A 13,509-nucleotide genomic window follows, 5' to 3' on the forward strand; every position below is an offset into this window, starting at 1 on the left:
GCACTGTATGTGTGTGTGTGTGTGTGTGTGTGTGTGTGTGCGTGCGTGTGTGTGTGTGTGTGTGTGTGTGCGTGCGCGTGTGTGTGTGTGTGTGTGTGTGTGTGTGTGTGTGTGTGTGTGTGTGCGTGCGTGAGTGTGTGTGTGTGTGTGTGTGTGTGTGTGTGTGTGTGCGTGTGTGTGTGTGTGTGTGTGTGTGTGTGTGTGTGTGTGTGTGTGTGTGTGTGTGTGTGTGTGTGTGTGTGTGTGTGTGTGTGTGTGTGTGTGTGTGTGTGTGTGTGTGTGTGTGTGTGTGTGTGTGTGTGTGAGAGACAGGTGGGCAGGGTGGTTGGAACAGCAGAGGATGTACAACCCGCAGTATTTCTGATTATCAGACCAGCTGTCTCTGTGATCACCTCACACATTTCGCTGTGCTCTTGGTGAGTCATTGCCTTGCTTTTTTTTTATAAATCCAACCAGGGAACAGAAACCCCCACACGCAGCAACACACTGTGTGCAATCTGGCCAGTTGCTGCACTACATTATTTTTCTGCCAATTAAACAACAAGCTGTTACAATGTTGGGATTGTATTTGGAATCATAAAATCATTTTCAAATAATTATGATCAGATTAGTTTTAACAGCTTGCACAGCTGCTTCTTTAGTGTTTGTTTGGATACGACCATTAGGGAACTTCAAACACAAGTTAACAACACATTTTGTTCTGTTTTCGTGGTGTGTTTCAGGATGTATCGCGAACATCCATAGGTGAAGCTGACAGTCAGATTCTGACAGTGATCTCATATCTTGGTTGTGGTATATCTGCCATATTTCTCGGAATCACTCTTCTCACCTACCTTTCTTTTGAGTAAGTCACTCAGTCTGAGATATACTTTCACATTGTAAAAGGTTTATATTGTAGAGAACATATTTAAGCGAAGACTTTGCAGTAGTACTCGACAACACTATTTACATAAATGAATGTTTAAGCATTACTGTTTTCATTTCATTTCAGGATTTGTTAATAAAACACTCTACATAGTTGTTATTTTGGCCAAGAACATCAAATGTTGCCTATTTGCATTAGGATGAAATCCAGATACCTTTTACAAGATTTTGGACTTTTCATTTATCGTTTAGACTGAGTTGTTCGCTGTGTCTTGAACACTTTAGGAAGCTGCGGAGAGACTACCCATCTAAGATACTCATCAACCTGTCGGCTGCCCTGCTGGGGTTGTGCATGCTCTTCCTCCTGAACTCCTGGCTCTCTTCCTTCTCAAACTACGGGCTGTGCATCGCCACTGCTGCAACGCTGCACTACTTCCTGCTGGCTTCTTTCACCTGGATGGGCCTGGAGGCCGTGCATATGTACTTTGCACTTGTCAAGGTCTTCAACATCTACGTTCCCTCCTACATCCTCAAGTTCTGTGCTGCAGGATGGGGTGAGCAGGGGCGCCGTAAGGGGGTGAAAAGTTAGAATGATTCTAAGGGCCCGGGCCATGACCGACAGGGGCCCAAACCATTTTGGAACATTAAGAAAAAAATGTTTAAGTAACCAATGTGATATCTTTTCATGGGGCCCAAAATTCCTGGCGGTGCCCCACAACTTTAAATAACGCTAACTCTAATAAAAAAGTCCAGTCGGGTTGATTTGGGTTCAGGAGAGGATTTTGATTCATTTGGATCAAGAAGCTGGGGTTTGGCTGGGTAGCCCTTTGTTTAAGAGGATCAATACTTTTCAATCATTTGAAAGAGCCATATAATTTATTATATAGAAAATAGGAATGTCCTTGAGAGAAAAAGTTACATTTATAACCCATTTAATATTTACTTGTTCGTTATATATCATTAAAAACGTCATCTTTCCACGTTGAATTATTTCTTCACATTCTAATAAATTACATATAACTGCATGATCAGTTGATCTGTGAGTTTGGCTAGACAGAATGAATGTCACAATCGCAAACTGCAACAGACAGAAACTCAATATTGTATTCTGTTTTGTCACAGTGTTATTATATTTTCTTAACTCTAAATGAATTGTATTTTTCTGTTCTCATAGGTATTCCTCTGGTGATAGTCAGCCTGGTCCTGGCTATAGATAAAGATGTGTATGGCAGCGCTGGGCCTATAGAAACCGCAGGGATGCTTAAGTCCACCGACCAATTGTAAGTACAAGCACTGGGCTGTATTGAAACAGGTCATTTGAGTGTCTTATAACATCAATGAAAAATGAATTGTTGGTGTCATTTATCCTATCCCAGTGTTCTGACCCATTATCCAACCCTCTCCCTCCTGCAGCTGCTGGCTGCAGAATGACGTCTTCTTCTACGTGACGGTGGTGGCATTTGTCCTTCTGATCCTGTTGAGCAACATCTCTGTGTTCGTCATGGTTCTGATCCAGATCAGACACATGAAGACCAATAAACAGTCAACAAGCAGCCCCAACTCTCTGCAAGACTTGAGGGCGGTGGCCAGTCTCACCGTCCTGCTGGGCCTGACGTGGTCAATGGGCTTTTTTTCATTTGGACCAGGCAAAGTGGCCATGATGTACCTGTTCTCCATATTCAACACCTTGCAGGGTAAATATGAGCTGTAGCTGGTCATTAAGCAGTCATTAGTTACGGTTACGGAAGGGCCAGTCATCTTCAAATAGTCTTGTCCAGAATCTGTTATTTTGCATTTTTCTTTCAAAAGGTCAAATTTACTTTTTTTTTTTTAAAAAAAAAGTGTATCTCCTTATTTTTTTTAAACACAACACACTTTGAAAATGCAAGATAATACATGAAAATGTAACAAACTGCAATGAAAAATGTCAAAAATAATGCTGTTGTATTTCACAAATGTCTACTATATCTGCTCTTTTGTCCTAGGGTTCTTTGTCTTTTTGTTCCACTGTTTGATGAAGGAAAATGTGAGGAAACAGTGGAAAATCCACTTGTGCTGTGGACGTTTCAGACACAGTGATTACTCAGGTACATATTGTGTATGCAGGAAGAACATATTGCAGTTTATTGGACAGATGGTTTGAGTGTTCTGGATGATGCATTGTTTTTTCTCTTTCTTGTCCCCTGTGTGTGCAGACTGGAGCCACTCTGTGACCATGAGCGGCAAAAAGAACCATCTTGTTAACACTGACTCAGTCGCTTCTGACGAAACCTCCACCAACAGGAAGGTCTCTGACTCCTCCACAGGATCTGCACCAAACCACCACCAGAGGGCGTGAGCCTAATGTGTGTGCCAATGTGTACAGTACAGCTTTACTTACCCTCCAAGGTCCATTCTGCAAACGCTGATAGCAGAACATAGAGCAGCTGATTGGCTGTTATTATAGGGGGAAGAGCAAATAAACCACAAGTTCAACGAGGTACAATGTGTCTGTGGACACTTCTGAATCCTTATCATAGCCAAGAAAATAATCATTATACTGCGCTGAATGTCAGATCAAAGGACAGTAAAGGTGTGCTCTGAAACATTTATATTCCAAAGCCTTCAATCTACATCTCACATTTAAAGTTGATATTACTGCTTTCATCGTAGAGCTGAATGGCTGATGCTTAAAAAGAACATTTTGTGTTTGTAAAACCTGAATAGCAAATTCATGAGTGATGTCTATTTGGCACAGAAGCAGTTTTAAATGTAATAGAAATGTTATATAAAGAGCGGCATCTGTAACCTAGAACTGTTGTCTAGTACAGTTTGTGAGAAATTGTAGTTAATTCTATACTTTTATGCGCAATTTGTAAGACATAACACCATTGTACAGCTCTAAGTTTACAGTGTGCTTCTTCTGACCTTTAACATTGTAGTATTCATGATGGTAAGGCAGGTAAGGTATTTTTTAATGTCAATGCTAACAAAATATAAGTGTAAGCTTTATGAGCATCTAAAAGTAGCTTTCTTTCCTGTGTGAAGATTTGACTGTTAATAAAGTAACTGACTGAGAACATAGTGTGGTAAAATGGTATGATTATCTTCTCCTATCTTTATTTACTGATATCCTGTATACAATGTTGAAATGATTAAAATATATATGTTTTGCTTACATCAAATCTACACAACTAGCAAACAATTATTGCCCTATTAGCCTGATTGCTTCTTTAGAAATGTGTTTCTTATTTGTGTAGGTTTTCAAAGGCGATATTGCCACCCATATCTGTGGTTAAGGTTTGACAGACAAAATGCGTTAATATTTGTTATTATTACAGTAAGTATGGAGGAAATACTTATAGAAACAAATAGTGTCCAACACTGAGTGAATGCAGTTGGAATAATGAGAACCAACCACACAAGCCATGAATGGGTTCTTCAGGTCCATTTAATGAATACAATTTTGTTTTTGTTTACTAGGGAACACGTTAATGAGATTTAACTTTATCTTCAAGCCTCTCTGACTGGCAGACAACTGTACAGCTTCTGTTAAACTGTTGTAACTCTTTGACAGTGCGACAGAGGAATGTTTTTAATAAGGTGTCAGTCAGTTTCTGGAGCAACTTGCTGGATGGCATTCTGTTCATAGCTGTCTGTGTTCAGGAAGCACACCCTGCCAGTCCAACACATCATGTTTCTCTGGAGGTTCAGTGAAGGAAGTATGTTGCCGTAAGAGACAAGGTTCTTCAAATCTTATCAATCACTCTGATGTTTAAACTGAAGATAGGGGACATTTTTTACAACCATTTCGACGGCTGCTTAAGTACGTGAACATCATCAGTTTTGATCCTCCGGTAAATGTAAGGACGCACTCACTGGTCATCTTTGTTCAATCATCAGGTCAGGTAAGAGATAAGCAAGTTATTTGAACTGAAACTATAATTCAGTTATTGACAACAGCATTTCAATTACGTTTGTTTCAATCCACTAAGCGATTGTTAATTTTCACTTTACTGTATACCTCTGTACTATACTTCATATCGTTCTCAGTTACAGTGGCAGAGATGTTTCCCCCAAGTTAGGCCCCATTAATAGTGCAATTCAGCCTCTTTTTTAAACATCCTGCCATGCAAACTACCACAATATATCATTTACTAAGTCATGTTTGAATGTCCAAATACAATCCCTATTTTCTGGCAAATTACGAACTGCATTTTGCGAGATGTCAACATGTTTCTAAGAATAGATTTGTTGATGTTGTAGTAAACATATTGTGCCCCAAAAGGGATCTACATGAACTCTAACATATACATGTATTAACAATAAAAGTGTCACTCATACAGTTTTTACTAAATGTTTGTAACTCTATGTGAACTACAATCGGTCTGCTTCAGGGACATGTCAGCAGTGAGTCTTCCTAAACACTTAAATATTTGGATTATTAGTGGCTCCAGGGAAGCAATAAATAAAATAACATGTCATTACGATATGCAAAAAAAGACCAACTGAAATGTTTACTGTTTTGTAAATGATATTTTAGTTGGATGTTTCTTGTGAAGTAAACAACCTGTTTTGGGGCTTCAGTCGCAGCTGACCATGGAGGACAGAACAGACAGTTCCATAGCTGTGAAGGTGGAGGAGCACTCTCGGTGCGTCATCCTGAATTATTTCCAGGGGGACATCAACAGCATGGTGGATGCTCACTTTAACCGTGCTCTTAGCAAAGTCTGCAAGGACAAGGCGCCGGGAGGAAAGACAAAGAAAATCCGTAAAACTATTAAACTGGGTAAGCAGACAAAATCAACAGTGTATGACCGACCTGACTACAAACAGGACAATCCCATTAATCCTCACTCCTTTCTGTGTCCCCCTGAGAAGACAACAGCCCTCAGGGGAGACCTGCTGACTGTTTCTCAGACTCACAGGGCCCCCCCGCAGCAGGACGGCTCCTCAACTTCAGCTCTGCAGAAGACACTCCTGGATCGTGGTCTTCGTTCACCACCAGGGCGGGAGAGGGCCCGGGGCTGCCGTCTATCGCCTACTCTCTGTCCCCAGAAGGTCTTACTGGACAGCAATACGCCACATCCCTGCTGAACCTGCTGCATGTTGACCAGGGGCAGATGGGACCCAGCATGGCCTCCAGCTCCAAACCAGATCTGCACCCCAGCTGGACGATGCCTCAGGGATTTAGAGACCCTGGGGACCCCGCTGTGGGCTTTGAACATGGTGAGCCTTCAGCTGTAACATATTTAATGTCTTTCAACCAATATTAATAAAAAAGCTTGCATAACAAACTCAGGATCTGGATGTAGACATTTGGAAGGCATGGAGAGTCGAACAAACAATTTGAAGTTGCATTGTGGGAAGTGTAGTTTGGGGCATTTTAGCATCTTGACATGAAGACAGCCTCAGCTGAATCATATTTAACTCTTGTAAGCCTCCACATTTTAAGGAAAAACTACATTTCCTAAGTTTTAAATATTAGACAGTTGCAAAATGTCCCTTAATAAATTACTTGTTCTTCCTGGTTTGGAGCATATGTGCAGCTATGTTTGTGTCGTGTCAGGTAAAGTAGATGTAACAGTTATAGAACAATTACTAGATTTTCTTTTACTGGAAGGTATTAGTAGTTAATAAATAGTAAATTATAAAAAATTGTTACCAAACATAGAGAACATTTACTTTGATGTACACATGCGATTGTTACAATCATGTTGCTTAACTTAAAGTAACACATTAAAAGTTGTGTAATTATGTGCAAGGTTGACCTAATAACCAGAACATAGAAAACCAATGATTTTAAAATCCTATTCCTGACTTATTTAGGAACTATAGGTAAGGTATTTGTTATTATCTTGATGTAACTACTCAGGAATGTGTGCATCTAATTCTAAGAAATGCTGCCGTGTGAAATGGATGACATATTTGTATTACTGCTTATTTTTACACTGCATGCTTGTTCATTAGAGCTGCTTGGAAGTCATTGCCATTTTGTCTCCTCTGGGACAGGACGGCGTCTGGAAAAGAAGGACTTATACTGGTATTGAGGGGAGAGGGGCAGCAGCAGTGACAGGAAACACCACATACCTGTGGCTCTGCAAAGCCAACTGGCTTTCGGTTAAGCTGTCGGATGTTCTCTCGTCAAACAGGCGTCACTGAGTGTCACCTGAGAATATGCACAGAAGAAACACTGCACGCTTCCATTCCCTTATTTTCTCAGTAAAAATGACCTCAGTACGTCAGCATGCACCAACTGGAACAGCCTTCCTGGAAGGGAACAGTCTCTGATAAACCTGTTCTGCAACTATGTCGCTCCTCTTGTATCTCAAAGCAATGTATATATTGTTGCTCCTGTTGGTTGGAGGGCATTTCCTCGTGCCCTATAAGGCACTTCTTTCTGTGGGCCCACACAGGTAAATACACCAGTATTACAGAAAGTGTATAATAATGAAGGTTAATACGTGTCTGCGGTTCTTCTCTATAACTTTTAGTTGCTGTGAGTATATTTAATTTTCGAAAAACAAAAGAATGAAGAATATTGATGTTTTGTTAATTACTTTTTTCTGTATATCAACCTTGTTGTGAATTGTACAAACAAATTGAAACATATACAATGTGAAATAAATAACTGAGCAAACAAACACAAACATATCAATCATCATTCTCAATGTGAAATTCTCTTAATAAAGAAAATGTAATTGTTTAAAGAAAGGAGCATCAAACTATTCAAAATGAACAACACTTACAATTGATGTTATTCGGGGTTAGGGTTAGATTTTTGATGTACAAATACAAAACAAATATGATCAGTGGTGGAAAGACACAGTTTCTAGACTACTGAAATAAGGTATAATGTATTGCTATTCTTCACTTACAGTATATGTATTGAGTATTTTAACTGTGTTATTTAATAATTCTACTCCACTACAATTCAAGGAGAAATATTTGTACTTCATTAAAAAAACGTGACAGAAGTCGTTTGCACTTTTACTTTTCATGTTGATAGTTACTGAAAACAAATACTCAAATGATAAAATGGGATTCATTAATCTAGATTAAACTACACAGAAGTAAAAGTAGCTTCCCATAACCCAATTCCCACATTAAGGTAGTCTAGCACTAACATGCTAATGTATAAATGATGTTCCAAACATATCTACTGTGTGTCTTGACTGACATACCAAGGTTAGATTATTTAAAAAGACATTATGAAATAAAACAGGTGTTGGGGAAAAAACTGCTATGGAATAAAAGAGGACATAATAATCCCAGCCTTGAGATAGAATGACCTTTCACAGAGTCATGGTTACACTATATATTAGGTCTGTATTTACTCCTATGACTCCTTCTTCCATGTCCTATAGTAGATTCAATATTGAGCCCTTTAATTAATTTATATTTCCCCCACAAAGTAGTTGTAAAAAGGTTTGCTGCTGTGTGAGGTGTATGGAGCAAACCCATAAGAGCTGCCGAAGAGTGCATTCAGAAAGAGAATGAACCAATGGACAAGTCAGGACGTTTGATGCTGCGTTCACATTCAAATGAGTCTATAAACTTTCTTTTAAGGATACACAACTCACACAATCATTATGATCCCTTATTTCTATATCTCTTTTCACCTATTTGTCTTATTTGACATCTTATCACATCCGATTGACATCATTTAACACAAGAAGGGGATGATCCAAAAGTAGCATAATAAACAACGTGAAAACTGCAGTGGATATTTTGGAGAAGGTTTGTTGTCGTTATTGGAGCATGTCAACACCTTTAGTTTGGCTGTTTAATGAATGCTTTGTGAGGAGGTTTATTATTGTTTAACACCTCTCTAAAAGTTTGAATGGTGGAGGTAGACAATATATTTGTAGTTTATTTTGACTTCAGAAAAAAGGAAGTTAGAAGGAAAGTAGGTCATGATGTAAAGTCCAGCTGAATTCAGTGATTAGATGTGGAGAAGACATTTTGCTTGAAAAAATGTACTGCATGCTGTACATACTGACTGAGTATGTTGTATGCAGTATGCAGTACGTAGTAGATTAGTACACTTTAATACACAGCCTAAGAGTCTACAGCCATAGCAGCCGGCCCCATAGTTACAGTGGAGATTTCAGATACACACATCCTAAAAAGCTTATTCTTACAAAGATAACATGCTGTTATTTACCATGTTTTACCATGTTCTTCTTCTTGGTTTAGAAGTTATCATGCTAAAGTATGCTTACTAGCAGTTAACACAAATTACAGGTGAGAATGGTTGGAAAGTTAAAGAGGCCCTTTTACAAGGGATTTTCCCTTTCCTGTAGTGTGTTATATAGGTTTGTGTGCATGTAAATGGCCTGCAAAGACTAAAATCCCAAAGTTCCCTCCAAAGGGATTCTCTCTCCCCTCCTGCCTGAAACACCTCAATTAGACTCCTTTGTTTACTTCTGTAACATAGTGACATCACTACGTTGCATTCATGCTTCTATTGGATAGTGCTCCAACACATTGTATGTGATGCTAAGGGGCGGGACATCTCTAAACGGTTGACCAATCACAACAGAGCCAGCCAGAACCAATCAGAGCAGACTGAACTAGGAATGTTTCTGATTATGAATCTGTAACACAATTTTAAGTCGATGAGTCTGATATTATCCTGCATAGTGAATCAGAGGTATGACGACAGTAGCACCATTTGACTGCACACACCATTCATAGCCCAGTTGGAGGAGTAGACATCTCCACATGGTGAGCGTGGACCATTGATGATACTGTGTTATTATTAGTCCCTTCCATCTGGTACCACATTAACATGGGTGAGTAACAAAATGGTCCTACTGTGCACTGTTGACAACGGGCTTATGGACCCCGACTCAGGTGCGGCAGTGGATTAGAGGCCATTTGATGTGTTTGTGCTCAGTGGGCAAACACCTCATAATCAGTCAAAGACTCTAACCAACGCCTGTGTTGAAAATGGGATAATGCCAGAGCAGGGAAACACTTTAACTGTGATATATGAGGAACATACATATAACCAGGGGTGCACATAACTTTTTGAGTGAGTTACTCATGAGTACCAGAAGACAGCGTTTGGTACTCACCCCACACGAAGCGTGGTCCTCCTCAGTGTCTCCTTCACTGTCCTCTATTTACACTTGCATGATAGATGATCCCTGTCTCTTTGTAAGCCTCCAATTTGCTTTCTCCAAAACTTGTTGCCAAAACTGTGAAGTCCTTGCATTTCCTGAGGCCAAGTTGAAGGATCAAATACTAAGAAATTATCACATGACTTGAAGTCATATCTGATTTCAGATGTGGGAAGTTACTAAGTACACTTATTCAAGTACTGTACTTATATGATATTTGTACTTTACTTGACTTTGATCTAATTTGTAAAATTAGCTGCACCTTTACCAGCTTTGATAACACTTTAATGATCAATCATTACAAAACATATCATATATATTATTCTGAAATGGACCAATCTGCACAATGACTACTTTTACTTTTGGTACTTTAACTATATTTTGATGATAATACTTTTCTAATTTTACTTGAGTAACATTTTGAATGCAGGACTTTTACTGTAACAGAGTAGCTACACTGTAAAATGTTTGGCTGTAAAATTACAGTAAATTACTGGCTACTAGTTGCATGGATTTCACAGTAATTTACTGTAAATATTTGACAGTAATTTACTGTAGATATTTGACATTACATTACATTACATTGCATTTAGCTGACGCTTTTATCCAAAGCGACTTACAATAAGTGCATTCGACCAGGAAGACACAACCTTGAAGAAAACAGAATCATATAAGAACATCAGGTTTCATAGAGCCAAGTATTTCAAGTGCTACTCAACTGGCTATAGATAAGCCAGTCCTTTATTAGTATATAAGTGCTCTGTTAGCAGTTCTTTGTTAGCAATTCTATCGCTCGAAGTGGAGTCGAAAGAGATGAGTTTTCAGTCTGCGCCGGAAGGTGTGTAAGCTATCTGCTGTCCTGATGTCAATGGGAAGTTCATTCCACCATTTTGGAGCCAGGATAGCAAACCCACGTGTTTTTGCTGATGGGAACTTGGGTCCCCCTCGCAGCGAGGGTGCAGCGAGTCGTTTGGCTGATGCAGAGCGTAGAGCACGCGCTGGGGTGTACAGTTTAACCATGTCCTGGATGTAGGAAGGGCCAGATCCATTTGCAGCATGGTACGCAAGTACCAGTGTTTTGAAGTGAATTCTAGCAGTTACCGGAAGCCAATGAAGGAGCGGAGGAGCGGAGGAACGGAGTGGTGTGGGAACATTTTGGAAGGTTGAAGACCAGACGAGCCACTGCATTCTGGATGAGCTGCAGAGGTCGGATGGCACATGCAGGTAGACCAGCCAGGAGGGAGTTGCAATATCGCATTATCTCCAAACAACTCCACCGCCATCTACAAACCAACCAGCTTTTTGAACCCCTTCAGTCTGGTTTTCGTCCCCACCACAGCACAGAAACGGCCCTCATCAAAGTCCTCAATGACCTCCTCACCTCTGCTGACACCGGTTCCCTCAACATCCTTATCCTCCTCGACCTGAGTGCAGCCTTCGATACCGTGAGCCACACCATCCTGCTTACCCGACTCCATGACATCGGTATCGAAGGTACTGCACTCAGGTGGCTCCAGTCCTACCTCTCCGACAGATCCCACTTTATCTCCCTCAACAACCACTCCTCTGCCACAGCTTCAGTCACCCAAGGTGTTCCCCAAGGTACAGTACTCGGCCCCCTCCTCTTCATCATCTACATCCTCCCCCTTGGTCAGATTCTCCGCCAATACAACCTGGACTTTCACTGCTATGCCGACGACACCCAGATTTACCTCAGCACCAAATCCCCCAACAACCCCCCCCTCACCCACATCGAATCCTGTCTGACTGCAATAAAATCCTGGATGCAACACAACTTCCTAAAACTTAACAGCAATACAACTGAACTCCTCCTCATCGGATCCAAATCCACCCTCAGCAAAACCCCCAACCTGACAGTCACCATTGATGGCACCCCTGTTTCCCCCTCCACCCAGGCACGCAACCTTGGCGTGATATTTGACCCCACCCTCTCCCTCGAGCCCCACATCCGTCATGTTGTAAAAAATCTCATTTTTATGAGATATTATTGCCAAACTCCGTCCCTCTCTCACCCGCCCTGCAGCTGAGCGACTCATTCACGCCTTCATCTCCTCCCGCCTTGACTATTGCAACTCCCTCCTCTACGGCATCAGCTCCACCTCCCTCAATAGACTCCAGCGTGTCCAGAACGCAGCCGCCAGACTCCTCACCCACACCAAATCATGGCATCATATCACCCCGGTCCTCAAAGAACTCCACTGGCTCCCCGTTTCACACCGCATCCACTACAAACTCCTGGTCCTCACTTACAATGCCCTGCACCATCTGGCCCCCTCCTACCTCACTGACCTCCTCACCCTCTACCAACCACCCCGGTCCCTCAGATCCTCCTCAGCCGGTTTGCTTTCAATCCCCAAGGCCAAACTCCGGAGCTTCGGGGACAGAGCCTTCTCTGTGGCAGCCCCGAAGCTCTGGAACTCCCTCCCCCAAGACCTCCGTGAGTCTGAGTCCCTCACCCTGTTCCAGTCCCGCCTCAAAACCCACCTCTTCAACTCTCTATCCATAATCCCCCCCCCCCCCTCTCAATCAACTTCCTCCTGACTGCTTTTCTGTTGTGTTTTGTTTCTTTTTGGTTCTGTCTTTGTTTTGGTTTTGTTTGTCTACCCTCCCTCCCAAATGTAAAGCGTCTTTGGGTTCAGAAAAGCGCTATATAAAATTAATATATTATTATTATTAATATAGCGTGAGGTGACGAAAGCTTACTATGTTCAATCTGAATTTACTTTAAAATAAAAACATCTATATTGATTATGACTTTTCTACATCAAACTCACAGGTTTACCATAGCTTTGAGAACAAAAATATTAATGTACCCCTTTTAGAAGTGAAGATATAGTCATTTGTTCTGGGCATGTCAATTTCGAGCCTGAGACCTGAAAAACAGGCTTGGGGCTTAACTGTTAACAGCTTGTCCTTACCAAACCTGAATCCTGATCTTGTAAGCACGAATACAACTGTCTAATGCACACAATATGTGTCATGTGTAACAAACAACTTATCCTTTAAATGTAATAATAGTTCACATATGACAACCTATAATCGATAGATGTGCCATTCAGTTTGTGATTTTCTTTTAGCAACTATCTCACCCCGTTTGATCTCATAGAGTATTTCCTCCATTAATAATTACTGATCCTAAAGCTTTTAAAGTCTAGACAAAGACAACACATTATCTACACAGCGCTGCCCTCTTTGAATTAAGGTAAAGAGGTGAGGCAAGATAGTTTGATATTACTGCAGCTATAATTGAATGCCCTATAATCGTTCTCGCTATTATGAAGCTGATCCTACAATCTTAACATTACAAGGTTCATGTATAGATTCTAGGGCTGTCAAAAAAAAAATTAACGCCACTAATTATTTTAATGCGATTAACGCATGTGTATTTTTTTACCTTGGCCGCCCCGTAGTTTCAGAGCGCATCGAGTTTAAAATACCATCTACAAGCTGATGCTGACAGCCCCGCTCCTGCCGCCCGCTTGTGGCAGACCACACTTCCACGCTCACCGGCAGGCAC

General features: G+C 40.9%; 2 protein-coding genes across 2 annotated transcripts; both read left to right on the forward strand.

The window, feature by feature from the left end:
• Positions 1-808: 808 nt before the first annotated feature.
• On the forward strand, positions 809-3,885 carry adgrg4a (adhesion G protein-coupled receptor G4a). The gene is made up of 6 exons (XM_034093638.2): positions 809-844; positions 1,150-1,418; positions 2,039-2,144; positions 2,278-2,558; positions 2,850-2,951; positions 3,060-3,885. The coding sequence occupies exons 2-6, from the start codon at positions 1,217-1,219 to the stop codon at positions 3,200-3,202; spliced, it is 834 nt and encodes a 277-aa protein (XP_033949529.1). The 5' UTR covers positions 809-844; positions 1,150-1,216; the 3' UTR covers positions 3,203-3,885.
• A 787-nt stretch (positions 3,886-4,672) lies between these two features.
• LOC117453360 (transcription cofactor vestigial-like protein 3) lies at positions 4,673-7,419 on the forward strand. The gene is made up of 4 exons (XM_034092176.1): positions 4,673-4,751; positions 5,431-5,632; positions 5,725-6,072; positions 6,856-7,419. The coding sequence occupies exons 2-4, from the start codon at positions 5,443-5,445 to the stop codon at positions 6,891-6,893; spliced, it is 576 nt and encodes a 191-aa protein (XP_033948067.1). The 5' UTR covers positions 4,673-4,751; positions 5,431-5,442; the 3' UTR covers positions 6,894-7,419.
• Positions 7,420-13,509: the final 6,090 nt, after the last annotated feature.

This window comes from Pseudochaenichthys georgianus, chromosome 10, assembly GCF_902827115.2.
Source record: "Pseudochaenichthys georgianus chromosome 10, fPseGeo1.2, whole genome shotgun sequence".
Taxonomy (NCBI): domain Eukaryota; kingdom Metazoa; phylum Chordata; class Actinopteri; order Perciformes; family Channichthyidae; genus Pseudochaenichthys; species Pseudochaenichthys georgianus.

Excerpts from the sequence above, each read along its gene's own strand:
- adgrg4a (XM_034093638.2), top strand. The coding sequence starts at position 1,217 with ATGCTCTTCCTCCTGAACTCCTGGCTCTCTTCCTTCTCAAACTACGGG. Across the intron at positions 2,559-2,849 it reads CATATTCAACACCTTGCAGG|GGTTCTTTGTCTTTTTGTTC; the intron begins GTAAATATGAGC and ends CTTTTGTCCTAG. Across the intron at positions 2,952-3,059 it reads CAGACACAGTGATTACTCAG|ACTGGAGCCACTCTGTGACC; the intron begins GTACATATTGTG and ends CTGTGTGTGCAG.
- LOC117453360 (XM_034092176.1), top strand. The coding sequence starts at position 5,443 with ATGGAGGACAGAACAGACAGTTCCATAGCTGTGAAGGTGGAGGAGCAC. Across the intron at positions 5,633-5,724 it reads CCGTAAAACTATTAAACTGG|ACAACAGCCCTCAGGGGAGA; the intron begins GTAAGCAGACAA and ends CCCCCTGAGAAG. Across the intron at positions 6,073-6,855 it reads CGCTGTGGGCTTTGAACATG|GACGGCGTCTGGAAAAGAAG; the intron begins GTGAGCCTTCAG and ends CCTCTGGGACAG.